Source organism: Mytilus californianus, unplaced genomic scaffold, assembly GCF_021869535.1.
Source record: "Mytilus californianus isolate M0D057914Y unplaced genomic scaffold, xbMytCali1.0.p SCAF_5, whole genome shotgun sequence".
Classification (NCBI taxonomy): domain Eukaryota; kingdom Metazoa; phylum Mollusca; class Bivalvia; order Mytilida; family Mytilidae; genus Mytilus; species Mytilus californianus.
This window is the reverse complement of record NW_026262701.1, coordinates 78,518,781-78,539,993: the sequence shown is the minus strand read 5'-3', so window position 1 is coordinate 78,539,993 and position 21,213 is coordinate 78,518,781. Positions and strand designations below refer to the sequence as shown.

General features: G+C 32.8%; 1 protein-coding gene across 3 annotated transcripts in view; it reads left to right on the top strand.

Annotated features, from left to right (window-relative positions):
* Nucleotides 1-21,213, top strand: part of LOC127701475 (uncharacterized) — a 104,705-nt gene that overhangs the window by 31,989 nt on the left and 51,503 nt on the right. For all 3 annotated transcript variants that reach the window (XM_052205347.1, XM_052205348.1, XM_052205349.1), the window contains 3 exons: nucleotides 1,664-2,866; nucleotides 14,709-14,821; nucleotides 15,520-15,630. In XM_052205347.1, the coding sequence (XP_052061307.1) occupies nucleotides 1,664-2,866; nucleotides 14,709-14,821; nucleotides 15,520-15,630 (1,427 nt within the window). The remainder of the gene's footprint in view (nucleotides 1-1,663; nucleotides 2,867-14,708; nucleotides 14,822-15,519; nucleotides 15,631-21,213) is intronic.

Genomic DNA, 21,213 nt, shown 5'->3' with positions numbered 1-21,213 from the left:
ACATGGCTAAAAATAAAACATAGGGATCCAACTGGAGTTGTTCTCTTATATTAATATAAACTATAGTAATAAGAGAAAGAGAAAACTAACAAGGCTTAAAATGGTCAGCAAAACAAGCTCTGTTTACCCTAAACTGGTTTTGAATCAGTCAACCAGTTTTGGAGTTATGACCCCTAAAGGGAATTTTTAATTTGTTTGGCAGTTCCTGGCTCTTGCATCAAAAGTTATTGGAGCTACATGTATGTGAAAAGTGAAAACTGCAAAAATGATGAACATGTCATGTTCTATCTACCTTTAAAACTTGTTACTTCAGAAAAATATGATGACCCTTTATGAAATATTTGCCCTTGAAATGTACCCGTAAGTTTTTACCAATGTTTGCAATGTGACATGACAAGAATAATCTACTCTGAAAATTTAAAACATATTGGAATAATATATTAAAAAAAAACAAACATGAAATAATCAACCTATTAAGAAATAAGAATGCTTGCAGTTGATGCTGAAAGCAAGCTCAAAGGTCTAAATTTTAAAAATGAAAGCATGCCCTCCTTCAATTAAAACTTGTGATCCCTAATATATATATATCAATCTACATTTATTTAGAAAATTCTGTACATAAAGTGCCCGTTCGTATGTTTTGTAAAGACTGATTTTTATACGCCCGTTTACGGGACGTATTATGGTATACCGTTGTCCGTCTGTCCATCCGTCTGTCCGTCGTCAACATGTCGGACATTAACTCAAAAATGCTTTAACCAATTTGCATAAAACTTTGGTGAATTATTTATATCTATTGACGTGAGCTCCCTTTCGTTTTTTATAATATTTAGATTTTACGTTTCCGAGTTATGGGGTTTTATTCATTAAAAAAAGGGGGATTTTCCAGTTTTCGGACAATAAGTCAAGAATGCTTTCACCAACTTGCAAGAAATTGTGATGAATTGTTTATATCTATTGACATGAGCTCCCTTTCCATTTTTATAAATTTTAAATTTTACGTTTCTGAGTTACAGGGTTTATTCATAAAAAAAGGGGGGATTTTCCAGTTTTTGGACAAAAACTCCAAAATTCTTTCAGCAATTCGTATGAAACTTTGGTGAATTGTTTGTATGTATTGATGTAAGCTCCCTTTAGAATTTTATAAATTTTACATTTTACATTTCTGAGTTATGGGGTTTTATTCATTAAAAAAAGGGGTGATTTTCCAGTTTTCGGACAATAACTCAAAAATGCTGTCACCAATTCTCATGAAGCTTTGGTGAATTGTTTATATCTATTGATGTAAGCTCCCTTTTTATTTCCATAAATATGACATTGAGAATTAATTGAACTTTATTTGTTAATAGTCTGACAACAGATTTACTAAGTATTGGGGACTATTGCACAACAGCAAGAAATCTTTAATTGAATATAAATTCAATTCATATAACCAATTTTAAGTTCTTTGACTACATTTATTCAGAAACCTATAATATGTCAAATATTTAATTACAATCCAAATTCAGACCTGAATCAAGCTTGAATATTGTGTCCATTTTTGCCCCAACTGTTCAGGGTTGGACCTCTGCGGGCGTATCTAGCTGCGCTCAGCGAAGCAGTTTATTCTACATGGAATACTATAAAAGCAGCATGATTAAATTTTTATTAATTTCTGTTACAGCGATAGTACAGCTTTCTCATGACATCCCTAACAGTAATGGAGCAGTCCAGTCTCAGGTTAATCAGCAAGTAGTGAATCAAGTAGAGAAAAACCAGCAAAATGGTGCAAAGACAATTGATAATTATGTCAAAAAGAAAAACAAAAAGAAGAGAAGGAAAAGACGAACCAGTGATACAATGGGAATACCTGCTCATTTAAATAATGAACAAGTTCAGAAGAGAGGAGACATACATGTAAATAGTTCTAATGTTAACAACATTCCAAATAATGGATTTTTAAACATTCAGGATCATGTAAAACAATCCTTAACAGAAAAAAATAATAGTAGAGTTAATGCAGGAAGTAGTATACAACAGTCTATCAATGTAAATACACCTAGTCCTGTTATAAATTCTGTAAATAATGTAGAAAATAAAGTGAAATCAGTGGATAATAGTCATAATTATAAAGCTGTTGTTGACAATAATAATAACATTGCTGCTGAACCCCTAGTACAGAATGGCAATACGGGTCTCAATTCCAATAATGTAGCAAATCAACAAGCTGGCGGGAATAATCAAGCTGTTGAGATTCCAATGAGGCAGTCCGTTGGTCAGGGACGAGGTGACATTCCAGTTCAAAATAATCCTGTAAATTTTGACCAGCAGCAACAACAACAGCAGCAGCAACAACAACAGCAACAACAAGAACAACAACAGCCTGTGTTTCAACAACAACAACAACAAGACAATAGGGCTTCATATCAAACAAATCAAGATTCACTGCCAAAGAAAGAGGAAAGTATGAGAATAATGTGGGATTGGAGTGACTTTCTCATTAATTATGAACAATATGTGATGCCAGAACAGAAGAACCGGCGTGCCCCGCAGGCCACAACAGGTGAACCATGGCCAATGCCGCAGTATTATACAACAAAAAGAAACAAAGTTTATAAAATTAATCGGGACAAATTTCAGTTTAGAATTGTAAAAGAGTCATGTGATATAGTTGAGAAAGCTGTGATCAGGTACAAGGATTATATAATAAATGATACCATCCTGGATATGCATAATAATTTACAATACGCTAGAGGTTCAAACTTTGAAGATTTAGGAGCAAAGTATGAAAAGGAAATGTATCGAAGGGCTCCTTATCTGGATGCAGTTACAGTCAAAATCAGAAGGCCATGTGCCAAACTACCAAGTGATAAAATGGATGAATCTTGTAAGTTTGTTTTTTAATTTTTTTAACTAGTTATGCATATTTCTCAATCAAAATTCTGTACATTATCCATGTTATCTATGGTTTATGAATTTTAAATCTTCAGAATACCTGATTTATGTTCCAACTTTAAAGATTTAGGTCCTTCCAGAAACACTTGTCATTGGAACTGAAATCCTTGTCTTACTTTACCTAGTGTTATTGTCTCGCCCTGACGAGATCAGTCTTTAATAGTTATTGTCCATTAATTTTTTGCATAGTTTTTGTCGAGCATGCGACTTTTGTCGCAGAAAGCTCGACATAGGGATAGTGATCCGGCGGCGGCGGCAGCGGCGTTAGCTAACTTCTTAAAAGCTTTATATTTTAGAAGGTGGAAGACCTGGATGCTTCATACTTTTTATACGACCGCAAAAAAATTTTTGTGGTCGTATATTGGTATGACGTTGGCGTCGTCGTCGTCCGGCGTCGTCGTCGTTGTCTTCGTCGTCCGGCGTCGTCCGAAGACACATTGGTTTTCGCACTCTAACTTTAGTTTAAGTGAATGGATCTTTATGAAATTTTACCACAAGGTTCAATACCACAAAAGGAAGGTTGGGATTGATTTTGGGGGTTATGGTAATAACAGTAAAGGAATTAGGGGCCAAAAAGGGGCCAAAAATAAGCATTTTTGTAACTTCCAGACATAACTTGTGTGTTAGTGTATGGATCTCTCTGACATTGTACCACAAGGTTCCATATCACTAAAGGAATGCTGGGATTGATTTTGGGGGTAATTGCCTCCAAATTTTAGGAATTAGGGGCCAAAAAAGGGGCAAAAAACAAGCATTTTTCTAGTTTCATGACAATAACTTGTGTGTAAGTGTATGGATCTTTCTGAAATTGTACTACAAGGTTCCATATCACAAAGGGAAAGCTGGGTTTGAGTTTGGGGGTAATTGCCCTAAACGTGTAGGAATTTGGGGCCAAAAAGGGGCCAAAAAACACATTTTTTTCTAGTTTCCAGACAATAACTTGTGTTCAAGTGTATGGATCTCTCTGAAATTGTACTGCAAGGTACCATACCACAAAGGGAAGGCTGGGATTGAGTTTGGGGGTGATGAATCATAATGGGGGTTCAAAAAATTTTGGGGGGGGATTTTTTTTTTTTTTCCTTTTTTTTCTTTTTTTCCTTTTTTGTTTCTTTTAAAATTTTCCATTTTAAGTTGGTTATTTCTGATTTATATTTAAAATCAAATAAAAATGATATGGTAGGAGATACACACCAAACAGGATGTGTAAATTATTATATAATAAGTATTGTGCAATAGCAAGAAATTTTCAATTGCACAGTATTGCACAATAGCAAGAAATCTTCAATTGCACAGTATTGCGCAATAGCAAGAAATCTTCAATTGCACAGTATTGCGCAATAGCAAGAAATATCCAATAGCACAATATTGCGCAATAGCAAGAAATTGTCAATTGTACAGTATTGCGCAATAGCAAGAAATATTTAATAGCACAGGATTGTGCAAAAGAAGATACTTCCTATAAATTGCTTATTTCTTGACCAATTTCAATGGGGTTTTATTCTTGATTTCATGGGGTTCTTTAATATGCTGAATCTAACCGTGTATTTAGTTTTTGGATTTTGGGCCCCGTTTTTAAATTGGTCCACATTGAGGTCCAAAGGGTCCAAAATTAAACTTTGTTTGATTTCATCAAAAATTGAATTATTGGGGTTCTTTGATATGCCGAATCTAACTGTGTATTTAGATTCTTAAATTTTGGTTCCGTTTTCAAATTGGTCTACATTAAGGTCCAAAGGGTCCAAAATTAAACTTAGTTTGATTTTAACAAAAATTGAATTCTTAGGCTTCTTTGATATGCTGAATCTAAACATGTATTTAGATTTTTGATTATGGGCCCAGTTTTCAAGTTGGTCCAAATCAGGGTCCAAAATTAAACTTTGTTTGATTTCAACAAAAATTGAATATATGGGGTTCTTTGATATGCTGAATCTAACCATGTATTTAGATTTTTGATTTTTGGGCCCCGTTATCAACTTTATCCACATTGAGGTCAAAAGGGTCCAAAATTAAACTTTGTTTGATTTCATCAAAAATTGAATTATTGGGGTTCTTTGATATGCCGAATCTAACCGTGTATTTAGATTCTTAATTTTTGGTTCCGTTTTCAAATTGGTCTACATTAAGGTCCAAAGAGTCCAAAATTAAACTTAGTTTGATTTTAACAAAAATTGAATTCTTAGGGTTCTTTGATATGCTGAATCTAAACATGTATTTAGATTTTTGATTATGGGCCCAGTTTTCAAGTTGGTCCAAATCGGGGTCCAAAATTAAACTTTGTTTGATTTCAACAAAAATTGAATATATGGGGTTCTTTGATATGCGGAATCTAACCATGTATTTAGATTTTTGATTTTTGGGCCCCGTTATCAACTTTGTCCACATTGAGGTCAAAAGGGTCCAAAATTAAACTTTGTTTGATTTCATCAAAAATTGAATTCTTGGGGTTCTTTGATATGCTGAATCTAACCATGTATTTAGATTTTGGATATTGGACCATAATAGGTGAATATCCAATTTAAAATTTTTAAGTTCTTAGACCACATTCAATCTGTGTTAGAAACCTATGCTGTGTCAAATATTTAATCACAATCCAAATCCAAAGCTGTATCAAGCTTGAATGTTGTGTCCATACTTGCCCCAACTGTTCAGGGTTCGACCTCTGCGGTCGTATCAAGCTGCGCCCCAGCGAAGCATTTTATTATATGGATGCCTCATGTTACAAAGTTTCCGTCAGTCACATGTCCAATGTCCTTGACCTCATTTTCATGGTTCAGTGACTACTTAAAAAAAAAGTTAAGATTTTTTGTAATGTTAAATTCTCTCTTATTATAAGTAATAGGATAACTATATTTGGTATGTGCGTACCTTGCAAGGTCCTCATGCCGGTCAGACAGTTTTCACTTGACCTCGACCTCATTTCATGGATCAACAAGGTTAAGTTTTGGTGGTCAAGTCCATATCTCAGATACTATAAGCAATAGGTCTCGTATATTCGGTGTATGGAAGGACTGTAAGGTGTACATGTCCAACTGGCAGGTGTCATCTGACCTTGACCTCATTTTCATGGTTCAGTGGTTATAGTTAAGTTTTTGTGTTTTGGTCTGTTTTTCTTATACTGTATGCAATAGGTCTACTATATTTGGTGTATGGAATGATTGTAAGGTGTACATGTCTAGCTGGCAGGTGTCATCTGACCTTGACCTCATTTTCATGGTTCAGTGGTTATAGTTAAGTTATTGTGTTTTGGTCTGTTTTTCTAATACTTTATGCAATAGGTCTACCATATTTGATGTATGGAATGATTGTAAGGTGTACATGTCTAGCTGGCAGGTGTCATCTGACCTTGACCTCATTTTCATGGTTCAGTGGTCAAAGTTAAGTTTTTGAGTTTTGGTCTTTTTTTCTAATACTTTATGCAATAGGTCTACTATATTTGGTGTATGGAATGATTGTAAGGTGTACATGTCTAGCTGGCAGGTGTCATCTGACCTTGACCTCATTTTCATGGTTCAGTGGTCAAAGTTAAGTTTTTGAGTTTTGGTCTTTTTTTCTAATACTGTATGCAATAGGTCTACTATATTTGGTGTATGGAATGATTGTAAGGTGTACATGTCTAGCTGGCAGGTGTCATCTGACCTTGACCTCATTTTCATGGTTCAGTGGTCAAAGTTAAGTTTTTGAGTTTTGGTCTTTTTTTCTAATACTGTATGCAATAGGCCTACTATATTTGGTGTATGGAATGATTGTAAGGTGTACATGTCTAGCTGGCAGGTGTCATCTGACCTTGACCTCATTTTCATGGTTCAGTGGTCAAAGTTAAGTGTTTGAGTTTTGGTCTTTTTTTCTAATACTATATGCAATAGGTCAACTATATTTGTTGTATGGAAGAATTGTTAGCTGTACATGCCTGCCTAGCATGGTTCATCTGACCTTGACCTCATTTTCATGGTTCATTGGTCAATGTTTAGTTTACTTGGTTAATGTTAAGTTTATGTGACAGTTGTAATAAAGCTTTATATTTAGGACTATCAACATAATATCAATGATAAGTAAAGAAGGTGAGACATTTCAGTGTGTGCACTCTTGTTGTACATGTTAAAGTTTGTGATGAGGCATTTTTATGCCCCTGCAGTAGACCAAGGGGGCATTATGTGTTACCCTTGACTGTCCGTCCGTCTGTCTGTACATCCAACCATCCATCTATTCTTCCGTCTTTCCGCCCGTCCTATTTTCGTTTCCACACTCTAACTTAAGTTTGCCTCATCCAAATTTTATAAAACTCATACACAATGCTAAGAACCACTACAAGCAGACAGAGCTTGAATTTGGGCATTAAATCATTCTAACTTTCGGCAAATTAAGTTGTTACTTCATTAGAACTTGATGAAATTTGTCTGAAGTAAATTTGCTATCCTTGTATTGCATTAAAAACGTCATATTCCTTTCCAAATAGTGTGTCAAACATTGTTTATTTTTTGTAAATTTTTTTTCGTCCGTCATTTAAATTATTGGGCATATTATTGTACAACTACAGATCGGAGTTGGAATTTCATCAGAAACGGACCTGCTATGACCGAAATCTGGATTTTTACGATTATGACTACGGACGCATGAATGGCACTGCTGACAGACCAAAATTGATCCCAAAAGGAAAAATTACGCATTCCACACGCATTAACATACTTTTGGTTAGATCTTCTTGATTAATGTATATATTTCCATGTATATGCATTGTTTCAATTTATAAGTTAAAGTTGCTCAACTCTGGGACTATTACACTAATATAATTATATTATGTCCAAGCTAAACTGTTCAATTTATATATCTTTTTAATGAGAAATACTCAGTTTCATGAACATGATAACAGAGTAGTTTTTATACGACCGCAAAAAATTTTTACAGTCATATATTGGTATGATGTCGTCGTCGTCGTTGTCCGAAGACTCATTGGTTTTCGCATTCTAACTTTAGTTTAAGTGAATGGATCTCTATGAAATTTTACCATAAGGTTCAATACCACAAAAGGAAGGTTGGGGGTTATGGTACCAACAGTTAAGGAATTAGGAGCCAAAAAGGGGCCAAAAATAAGCTTTTTTGTAACTTCCAGACATAAATTGTGTGTTAGTGTATGGATCTCTCTGACATTGTACCACAAGGTTCCATATCTTAAAGGGAATGCTGGGATTGATTTTGGGGGTAATTGTCTCCAAATTTTAGGAATTAGGGGCCAAAAAGGGGCAAAAAACAAGCATTTTTTCTAGTTTCATGACAATAACTTGTGTGTAAGTGTATGGATCTCTCTGAAATTGTACCACAAGGTTCCATATCACAAAGGGAATGCTGGGATTAATTTTGGGGGTAATTGTCTCAAAATTTTAGGAATTAGGGGCCAAAAAGGGGCAAAAAACAAGCATTTTTCTAGTTTTATGACAATAACTTGTGTGAAAGTGTATGGATCTTTATGAAATTGTACTACAAGGTTCCATATCACAAAGGGAAAGCTGGAATTGAGTTTGGGGGTAATTGCCCAAAACATTTAGGAATAAGGGGCCAAAAAGGGGCCAAAAATAAGCATTTTTCTAGTTTCCAGACAATAACTTGTGTTCAAGTGTATGGATCTCTCTGAAATTGTACTGCAAGGGAACATACCACAAAGGGAAGGCTAGGATTGATGTTGGGGGTAATTGCCTCAAAATTTTAGGAATTAGGGGCCATAAAGGGGCAAAAAAACAAGCATTTTTCTAGTTTCAGGACAATAACTTGTGTGTAAGTGTATGGATCTTTATGAAATTATACTGCAAGGTTCCATATCACAAAGGGAAAGCTGGGTTTGAGTTTGAGGGTAATTGCCCTAAATGTTTAGGAATTTGGGGCCAAAAAGGGGCCAAAAAAAACAAGCATTTTTCTAGTTTCCAGACAATAACTTGTGTTCAAGTTTATGGATCTCTCTGAAATTGTACTGCAATGTACCATACCACAAAGGGAAGGCTGGGATTGAGTTTGGGGGTGATGAATCATAAGGGGGTTCAAAAAATTTGGGGGGGGGGGGGGACTTTTTTTTCCTTTTTTTTCTTTTAAATTTTCCATTTCTAAATTGGTTATTTCTGATTTATATATATATAAAAGCAAATAATAATGATATGGTTTGAATAGGTAAATTAAAAAATTTTAAGTTCTTAGACCACATTCATTCTGTGTCAGAAACCTATGCTGTGTCAAATATTTAATTACAATCCAAATTCAGTGCTGTATCAAGCTTGAATGTTGTGTCCATACTTGCCCCAACTGTTCAGGGTTCAACCTCTGCGGTTGTATCAAGCTGCGCCCCAGCGGAGCATTTTATTTAATTGATATAACAACTTTCTTTTCCTTTTTGATATAAAAAAAAATCTTTTTTATTAGTGTCAGATATTTAATTGTTTTTTCTGAAAAGAGGATTCATATGATTATGCAACTAGATATGATAAAATTAAACAACTTTAAATTTGAACAGTTACTTTAATTGTATACCCAGGTACAAATTGAACAATATAAAAAAAACAAAGATACATATGGCCCTTAATGTATTATAGTAAAAACCAAACATTGTAGCGCCGTGAGCGAAGAAGCACTTCTCTTTCAAATCTCACCACTTCTCCCTCTCAATTTCAAAAAGAGAAGTCACTTCTCCCTATGATTCTGAAGTAGTGTGAGCCCTGAATAGGTATATTAATGTTTCATGAATTTTTATCTTGGAGGTAAAAATATCTAAACAACAGAATACAAAACATGTACAATATATATACAGAAAACTGAAAATAATATAATGTGATCAAGGTTGGCCAAACAAGACCACACTTTCATTATGTTCAGATTATTTATATGTACATGTATATATATAATTACATTACATAGATTTTCATACATTCTGTATTTAAAATTTTCCAAGGCTTTCCAAAAGTAATATTTTATTTCAAAAAAAAAATTCAACATCTACATGTATGACTGGATGTGCTGGCCATGACAAATTAGAAATAAAGCACAGAAAAACAAATAAAAGGCCTGATTAGATTGGCAATGTCATGGCTTAAAGTGTAGTTTTAAAAATTTAATGCTTCTTTTTGTAATTTTATAGGGTTGTAAAGGCATTGAACATGCACACATTTTTGTGCGCTTATATTTAAATTGACTAACTAGTACTAGTAGAATGGCCAAAAAAAAAAATAGTTTAATGTAATCAAATTAAAATCTTAACAGCTAAGTACAATATTAGTTAATCCATGATGGAATGAGGACTTGTAGACGTTTATTTTCATTAAATCCTATTAAAGCCCTTGATTTATTTATTTCAATTCAACTTCTAAAATTGAGAATGGAAATGGGGAATGTGTCAAAGAGACAACAACCCGACCATAGAGCAGACAACAGCCGAAGGCCACCAATGGGTCTTAAATGCAGCAAGAAACTCCCGCACTCGGAGTCGTCCTTCAGCTGGCCCCTAAACAAATATGTATACTAGTTCAGTGATAATGGACGTCATACTAAACTCCAAATTATACACAAGAAACTAAAATTAAAAATGATACAAGACTAACAAAGGCCAGAGGCTCCTGACTTGGGACAGGTGCAAAAAGCAGCGGGGTTAAACAAGTTTTTTGAGATCTCAACCCTCCCCCTATACCTCTAGCCAATGTAGAAAAAACAAACGCACAACAGTACGCACAGTAAAACTCAGTTTAAGAGAAGTGGGAGTCCGATGTCCATATAACATATTTATGGAATTTTTAAATCCTTAACATATTCACAAGCTATTAGAGCTTTTTATACGCCCGTTTACAGGATGTATTATGGTATACCTTTGTCCATCCGTCTGTCTGTCTTTCCAGTTTTCGGACAATAACTCAAAAATGCTTTCATCAGTTTTCGTGAACTGTGGTGAGTTGTTTATATCTATTGACGTAAGTGCCCTTTCGATTTTTATGAATTTTAGATTGTACGTTTCCGAGTTATGGGATTTTATTAATAAAAAATGGGGGATTTTCCAGTTTTCGGATAATAACTCAAAAGTGCTTTGAGCAGTTTTCATGAAACTTTGGTGACTGTTGTATATCTATTAAAATAACCTCCCTTTAGTTTCTTTTATAAATTTCGGAATTGGCATTGAGGAGTTATGGAACTTTATTCTTTGAAAAGCGACGGGCGTATCATGCACTCATGGCGCAGCTCTTTATTAACATGTTAACTCGTTAATTTTGAAAGCTGTAAAAAAATTTAGTAAATTATTTCATTTTTGTCTCACATGGAGAAAGTTGAAAAGGCGTGACTTGGGCTGTGGTGTTTCCAGCTGCATTATCATCAGTTAGAATTTATTTGGCCTGACCCCTTAGTTTTGGTTCCTTGACTTTTAATTTTTTTCATGGTTTACATCTAATGACATGTTAAAGGTTTTGATTAGGTAAGTTTAAATTAAGGGGAACCTAATTATGGCAAGGTAAGTCAATGATATTTGGTATGCAGTTGTATTAGTATTGACACATCTCTGATAATTTCCATGGAGATTATCTGTTCCTGCTCCCTCAGTCATGGTCTTTTGACTTTTGCTAAAGTTTAAATGTTACAGTTTGTGATTAGGTCAGTTTAAGATGATGAACCACTAATGGTAAGTCAATGAGATTTGGGTTGCAGTTATATTAGCATTGGCACTTCTCATTTCCAAGGGGATTATTTTGACCTTCTCCTCAGTTGTGGTCTATTAATTGACTTTGAAACTTTTGAATAGTTTACATGTATGTTAAAGTCTTTGATAAGGTCAGTTTAAGATGGACCACTAATAGTAACTCAATGATATTTGGTATGAAGTTCAAGTAGCATCGTCAAATCTCAATTTCATTGAAATTATTTGGCCTGACCCCTCAATTATGGTTCATAGACTCTGAAACTTTTGCATCGTTTTCATGTCATGACATGCTGAAGTTTGAGGGAACCACTTATGATAATTCAATGATATTTGGTATGCAGATGTATAAGAATTTGCATATCCATAGAGATTATGGCCCTTTACCTCCAGTCATGGTTCTTTGACTTGAAAAGTTTTTCATATTTTACATGTTAAAAGTTTTACTACCAAAATTTCCTCAGACGAAAACTTTCTCTGTGTCATCAGTTTGTGATAATTCAGTACATCAGCATGATCAGACAATCTGTTACTTTGTATGTATTGCCATCATCATGATCATTGTAAATGTATTGAATTCAATTAATTACAGGCGAGACATACATGTATCTTCGTTACATTCAGTACATTACACAACCTGTTTTATTGTATGTATTGCTAGCATTGTAAATGTATGGAATTCAAACATGTTTGATATTGTATAAAGTTACATTTACCATGTTTACCATAATTACGTTCATGAGATTTGTAAATATCAGTTTTGTAAGAGTATGGAAATTTGAAGAAAAAAACAATGGTTATGTTTGGTAAATTCGTCAAGATACAATCATTATAGTACTGTAATACTAGTACTTTAATAGTTAAATCCATAGGGCCAAAAACCAGCTCAATTCCCAATACAAAAAGGTGTTTTTTTTCCAAAATTTTCCAAAAGAAGAAAGAATGGTTATCAACTTCAACTATCTCAGCTTTAATATCATTTACTTTTCAATTATTTTGATTATATAAACTATTTTGATTTTGTAACTATGGCACATACCGTGATACAGACCAAGTATCTTAACTGGTTCTTGAAAGACTGAGGGTTCATTGTTAGCACAGGAAAGATAGGCACACTGCTGTTTCGCTTTTGTTTTCAATATAAGCAAGCACCTATGTTTTGTTATATATATATATATGCTTGCTTTTATAATAAGGATAGTTATATATACAAATTATGCATGTTATGAGTCGGAGAAACTTTTTCACATGTATATTCTAAAATTTTGGTTCATATTTGATGTCATCATGGTCATATGTAGGAATTGACTTCATATGAATGAATAACAAAATGTGATGCATGTTTGATACTGGCGACAAAAAATTAAGGCTTGAAATTTTTATTGCAACAAGAGTTTGGAGGCAAGCAGAGTCCTTGATAAACCTGTCTACCGTCTATGTGATAATAAATGACTATTTTACAAAATTGTGCGGCTTGATTGGGCTTCAACATGGTCAAATCTGACTTGAGACTTTGATGTCTCATTTAAACAACCTGTGACCATGGTGACCTTTAAAATCTTCAAAACCTCACTTAAATTTTCTAAAAAGTGACTGGTGACATGAGGCATCATTATAAGCAACTACGTCCTAAAAAAAAGGGGGGTACCCTACTGGAGCCCCCTGAATGGTAGTTATTGTTATTATTTATGCATAAGAGCAAGATGTTACATAAGAAAATTAATAAGAAAGATGTTGCAAATTGCAAAAAAGGAAGCATTTTGTATATTTATGGAATGACTGTAATATTTTTTTCTGTCTATGAATTAAGAAATAACATAAAAAATGTGGTGCACACTGAATATGTGGGTTATATAAAAGTATGCACCACATTTTTGATGCTGTTTCAAATAGACAGAAAAAATATTACAGTCATTCCTTATACATGTTATAATTTAATTCTAAATTCCATTTTTAAGGATCCGGAGTAAATCACGAAAATAACATTGATGATCTCACGGTCACATGACAAAATTATGTCTATGAGCTAATAGACAAAAAACTTTCAGCCAATCAGAAGACGTGTTACATCCATATTAAATTATATTAAAATGTATTTAATTCATACTTCTAATCCGTATAATAAACCATCAACTTAGTAAGGCAGGCAAGAACCTGCATGAATTTCTGGACCCTATTGAAACATAATTGTACTTCAGTATTTGTCCTGATCAGTAGTTACGTCATTAACTGAATATTATCTTTCAGAATCAGTCCAGGAGCTTAGCTGGTTGGTTGGTTTCCCACAGTTATTTAATTAGAATGCTTGGCAGTAAATTCAGTTTTTCTGTATTTTCATTCATTTAAAATTAACATTAAATAAAGTACTGACTGGGTGAAAAAAATTTCCAGACTTGACAGTATTACACCTTATTGATTCCTGCATCATTTGCAATTTTTGAGAGAAGATTAAAACTTTGAAAGACCCATGTACTCCATTGAGCTTACTGACATAAAATAACTTCGATTACTTTATGAGGGTCTAGATTGTTGGACTGATGCAATTATTTATGCTGTATGGTCAAAAGGAGGAAGCTTAAGGAAAGGGAAATCCCAATGTGACTGAATAATCAGTACAATTAAAAATTCCCAATTTGGTCTTTTTTGCATGTAAAACTTCTAATTGAAAAGGCTAGGTCCTTAATTTAAAAAAGGTAGACAATTAAAAGTCCTGAATCCATGTAAGAAATTGAAGAAGAGAAGTAATTTGTATTTATAACATATATACTTTATATGTTATTGCCTTCAAGATAATGATTTTTGTTTTTAAGAAGTCAAATTTCAAAATAAAGTCATGAAATGAAAGGTACAAAAAAATGCTGAGACATTTTCACTCCAAATGTAAACTTTTATGATTCATTGTGACCTTGATGAACTTTGGAATTGTCCCAACCTTAGTTACTTACAAAACGAAAAAAAAATAACATCTACATGGAATACGTATATAACTAGATACAGTTTAAAAACACTAAAATGCCTTTTATTTCCAGTTTTCACATCAAAGTATGAACGTTATCATAACGTTCTTTGTAGTTTAGGTTTGAATATAAGATTAACATATAAAATGTTTTTATCTTTACAGATGATTTGTTTGTGAAGAGGAAGGCATCATATATTTGGGCCAATGAAGTCTGGGGAGCCATAAGAGGACTAGAAACTTTCAGTCAGCTGGTATTTAGAGGTGTTGATGATGAGGTACTAATGCTCTCTTGAAATTAACTAATACATTGAACATTATTCATGTTATCCGTCCAATTTATTGAATAAAAAAACAATTTTCTTAACCTTTTCAAAAATGTTTAATATGAAATGTTTAGATCCAATTTTGAAAGATCATACATGTGCATTGCAGTTTGGGGATCTAAGAGAAAAATGTAATCTGTCAAGTTTCCATGTTTAAAATGTGCTTTATATATTCTATGTCATAATGTGTGCCTGTCCCAAGTCAGGAGCCTGTAATTCAGTGGTTGTTGTTTGTCACTGTATATTATATTTGTTTTTCGTAAATTTTTTTGTACATAAATGAGACCGTTATTTTTCCTCCTTTGAATTGTTTTACATTTGCCATTTTGCTGACTTTTATAGCTTGCTATGCGGTATAAGTTTTGCTCATTGTTGAAGGCCGTACTGTGACTTATAGTTGCTAAATTCTACATCATTTGGTCTCTGGTGGAGAGTTGTCTCAATGGCAGTTATACCACATCTTCTTATTTTTACAATGTCAGTCTGGTGCTTAGAGATTTGAATTGAATGTGAAGAAATAACAATATGTCCCCTTCTGGATTTCCTACCAAAAACAGGTTTATTTTTGTCAAATTAAAAAATTACATGACTTGAAAATTCTTTCACACAACACAGAATTATAGAAAGCAATTTTGTAATGTTTATTTTAGTTATACATCAAAGACACCACAATAAATGACTACCCAAGATTTCAGCATAGAGGGATACTTCTAGATTCCAGCAGACATTTTATGTTTAAAGATGTTATATTTGATGTACTTGTAAGTATGCATGCTAAAAAAAAATCTGTTTATTTATATTTACATTCATGCTTAACATAACTTAATTTATTGAACATACATGCTTAACATAACTTATTTTATTGTACATACATGCTTAACATAACTTAATTTATTGTACATACATGCTTAACATAACTTAATTTATTGTACATACATGCTTAACATAACTTAATTTATTGTACATACATGCTTAACATAACTTATTTTATTGTACATACATGCTTAACATAACTTATTTTATTGTACATACATGCTTAACATAACTTTTTTTATACATACATTGTGTACAATATATAATAGCACAATACAAAATTAGAGGAGATTCAAATAATAGATACATGTATTTTTTATGTCTCCAAAGAAATAGTTATATCTAACAGGGCTTTCACTAAGGTTATCAGATATAAAAAGAATACAAATTAATTGTGGACAATATAATAAACATATATGAATGTGGGTCTTATACTTATATAATTAATAGAAATTACTGATGACACTTGAACTGATTATTGTGGAATGGGCATGTAATTGTGGTTTTTCAAAATTGTTTATGATAGCTGCCAGTTGAGCTATATATACAAGCTCCATATAGTATCATGTCAGAAAATTGCTTCTCTTGACACCTGATTCATTGGTACATAAAACTTCATATACATGTAGAAGAAAATGTATTTTTACAGAATTGCTTCAAAAACAAATTAAAACTGCCTGATCCTTCTAGTAATAGTAATCTGTTATGTTTGTTGAAAATCTTTATAAGACACTGACAAGATATAAACTCTTTTTGAGTTTTGTGAACTGTTTGTTTGTCTTTTTCTTTTTAGCCATGGCGTTGTTCGTTTATTTTCGACTTGTGAGTTTGAATGTCCCTTTGGTATCCTTCGCCTCTCTTTTTGATATTAAAATGCCATCTTCTGATGCAATATTTCCTGGAAAAGATGGATTGAGATACTCAGGATCCTATAAATGGAAAAGAAATATTTTAAACAGCATCCGAGTCTGATTTTAATTGACTAGGATTGCCAGTTTTCCTGCTACTCCTAGCTCTTCGGCTTCCTACCTTTATTAATAAAACACCAACAATCAATCTACAGACAATAAAACACAATGATGCAACATTTTGAATAAAATATTTACTGAAATAGCTTTTTGATCATCCGAAAGTAGATATGTTTGATATCATCTATTACTTATAATGACATTTGAGTCTGTTCCATGTGAAAGATCCATTTCGACATGGTGGAGACTAATATGTATGGAACTGAACAACTATCTAGGGCATACTATTCTAACCAAAATATGAGAAATAAAGATTTCATATCTCATTCCATGGCAATTATTTAGCCTCACTCAAATTACTAAATGTACACTATTTCATTTGAATAACATTGATAGCTTCAGGAGGGAGCAGACCCCCTGCCTTGTTTATTCATGAAGCCAAGCTAGGTCTATATACTTAAAGTTGGATCAGTACGTACCAGTGTGGGTTAATTTGATCAGAGGCCTTCAATAGTGTATCCACAATCTTTATCTGACTAAATTCCTTATGTAAACACAGAATAGTATGTTTATTGGTTATATAATTGCTATTCATTGCTTAAAGATTAGTTCAAATTGATTGAATAGAAAGCGTAGCTTTTAAACCTTTATTTCCTTAGAACTGTTCCCTCTATATAGCAATGATGCCAAAGTCAATTATGAGAAAGTGATAATTCTTGGAAATAAAGAATGTGTATAATGTGTCCAAATCAATACATATAAAGTTAAAACATATCAAACCAAATTAACCAATGGATCTATTGATTGTGATGGCCTTGTGTTTAGCTATAGACATTGGAATTAGAATTAAATTCAATTTGGCCATGTCTTCAGACTACTCCATCAACAATTATCCTGTTTTCTTGTCTTTTGTAAATTGATTTGAATGTTTACCTTTCTTCTGTGATTTTAGGCAATATCTACCTTCAGGGAAGAGTATAAGTAATCATCTTTTAAAAAAAATTTGTTGCAGAAAATTTATTATACCTTCAGTTGTACAAGTTTTATAGTTGGTGCAGACTTTTTTTGAGTAAATATGGACAGACTTTGAACTTGCTGTTTGGTGTGAGCCAAGGCTCTGTGTTGAAGGCCGTACTTTGACCTATAATTGTTTACTTTTAACACATTGTGACTTGGATGGAGAGTTGTCTCATTGGCACTCATACCACATCTTCTTATTTAGACTTACTTTATTTCATTTTTGTTACCCTTTACCGTATAGTCTGAAAATGTAGAAATTCCGTTGATGGCATGTCCAATTGTCGATTAACCTTCTACAAAAAAATCTTATTTTTACAGTTTGTTTTTATATTGTGCTAGTTCAACACTGTCCAAGGTTAGAGGGAGGGTTGAGATTTTGCAAACTTGTTTAACACCGCCACATTTTGTATGTGCAGTGATTGTTATTAATTGCTGTCTGTCATATTTGTGGATATACATTGTAAATGGTAGATAACTCTTTCTGAAAGGCATACAATTTATCTTAGCTGAAATGATTGTATTTTGTTTACAAAAATATTTGCATTTTACTCTCTCAAGTATTTCATTTGAATAGCTTGATATCAATTATATAAAGAAATGTAAATTTTTCAGTTTTACTAGCATACTTTATTAAACAAGGAGATGTGGTATGATTGCCAATGAGACAACTATCGACAAAGACCACAAGATGAGGATGTAAACTTTTAAAGGACCACTTAAAATCTCTCAGACACTTATAGTTATGATAAATAATGTTTAAATGACAGCTCAAGGTTATTTAGAGTTCATCAATGGTCAACAATTATTCATCACTGGTTGAAATAGTCAGACAGTGTAGAGTAGTAATAAGATTAGTGTAACCCCACCATGTATAAACATACCTGTCCTAAGTCAGGGGATTGATATTTTACTGCCTTGGTGGTCTCCTGCTAGCTTGTCCACCTCTAGTGTGTGAGGTTGTACGTCATAGTCAGAATGTGTTCAGGTAGGGTAACATGTCTTCCTGCTGACTGTTACACAAAGAACTAGAAAATTTAATATCTAAGTCTACTACAAAGCATTTCAAATATTTTATTGAATTCAGGAACAAAGTAACAATAAATCTAATAGGTAGATTGGTCAATTAATTGTTACAAAAATTATTTTAACACACAGAGAACTTCACACTTTCCCTAGATAAGAGAGGCATAAGAGAAGCTAGGTTAAACATTTTGTATCTTTAGAAACCCTTATGGACCAGCAACTTAGAGATTATATTGCTCTCTGATGTGAGGGAATGCTTATTATTGTAGGACTTGTATGAACATGATGATGAGCAATATTTTTACCTTAATTGGATCTTTGTGTTATTGGGATTCTGTCATTGATATTTAAACCATGTAAATCTACTGTAATTTATATGACTAATTTACTAAAAAAACTGTATTCCTATGTTCATGATGTAGTCAATTGAAAAAAACCGGATTTGTTTACAAGTCATGTACCAATGCTATAAATTTACTTTTCTAAAGGGATGATATGTTGAAATGCAATAGAAATAGGTTGAAAATTTATGTTTTATATATTAACATTTAATAATGATTTGATAAACTTTCACTAATGTTATAAACTAGTTTCAAATGAATGATTTCAATCCATTTAAGGAAATGAAAACTATCAATTGCATTTAACTCCAAAGTTCAACGTCAATATAAACATTGCACTGTGGATTAATTTATTTTCGTGGGTACCAATTTTCAGGGATTGAGGAAATCTTGCATTTTCATTGATATTTATTTTGTGGTTTTACAAAAGTCAGCATCCATTTCTACAGAAAATTAGTAATTTGTTCAAAATTTTAATTTGTGGTTCCCCTGTAACCACGAAACGCACGAAAATTGGTGTCCAATGAATAATAATGAATCCACAGTATATATAAAGAATTATAATGACATTTTTTGTTTTGATACTGACTTCATCAGCAAGATTATCAAGCGAGCCCACAAGGGAGAGCTTATATCTGAGCTGATGAAGTCAGTTTAAAAAAATAAAATGCCATTATTTTTTTTTATTGGCAAGTTTATCTGAACTAAATGTTTTTTGTTTGAGAATATGAAACAAAGCGAATTTAAGTAAGTAAAACTATTTTTTTAAGGGTAGAAAACGTTATGATAGTTGTTTGGTTGTATGAATGAAGTGGCGTGCATTTCATTGATAAATTGATGCGGATGGGCATGAAGGTGTTACGTGAAGTCATTGCCTACTTTTTTTTCCAGTATTAGGTCCGGTCCATTATTAAATTATTAGGCAAAAATATCAAAGGGAAAATATACAAACTGCCTACAAATATATATACTAGGATCATTTAAGAAATATATCGTAAAACATTATCATTGCACCATTGCACATATGGACTGTCACTATAATACATTGCATATTATTTCTATTGTATCCATGTACATAAGATTAAAGTGTGCCTTAACCAGGGTTGCAATTGAATAATTCTTGCACATTTCAGTGATCCCTTCTATTTGATGTTTTATACATGAGTTTTTTTTAATGAACTCTTGTGATTATAGTTGAAGTGGCTATGGTAATAACCATTACTTGTGATATGATATGGTTGTTGTTGAATGAAACATTGAAATTATTGCTCTTTTTTTGCGCCCTCTGTAGATTTAGCTGAATATCAACAGTCATTTATTTGTAGAAAGCCAAAAAAAAATAGTAAAAAAAAAACAGCATTAAATAATAAGAGCCTTACTTCCTCAAACACTTATTGTCATTCATAACTTGATGGTTTTGTATATAAATAGACACCAATTAATTCCTCTTCCTGTCGCACTTTAAACCTCTCAAGGATAGTATATATATGATTCCTTAGGATAAATAGAAGTGAAGGATAGGTTAATCATTAGCATTGCAATCTTCCATTTATTTATCTTACATGTACCACCACTCATGAAGTAGGGGTGAACTGCAATCGCCTTGTCCGTATGTCTGTTTGTCACTCTATAACTTTTTGTTACACATTACTCAACTTTATATAAGGAGTTGTTTCAGTTTTGGTTTGGAACATTATTATGTTTAACTTATGTAAGTGATTTTCATATCTGCTATACAGTCACTTCATTTTGAGAAACTTCAAATTTTATTAAACCTTCTGAACATGGAAAATTGAGAAGGTAGAAGACCTGGATACTTCCTATCTAATGTATACAGATGCATTATTTTCTGATGTTTCTTTTTGGCATATGTCCATTGTCCTTGGCATCATTTTCATGGTTCAGAGATTTCTTGAAAGAAGTATAGTTTTTACACGCCCGTTTACGGAACGTATTATGGTATACCGTTGTCTGTCTGTCGTCAACATGTCAGACAATAACTCAAAAACACTTTAACCAATTTGCATGAAACTTGGGTGAATCTTTTATATCTATTGACGTGAGCTCCCTTTCGTTTTTTTTTATAAATTTTAGATTTTACATTTCCGAGTTGTGGGGTTTTATTCATTAAAAAAGGGGGATTTTCCAGTTTTCGAACAATAACACAAAAACACTTTCA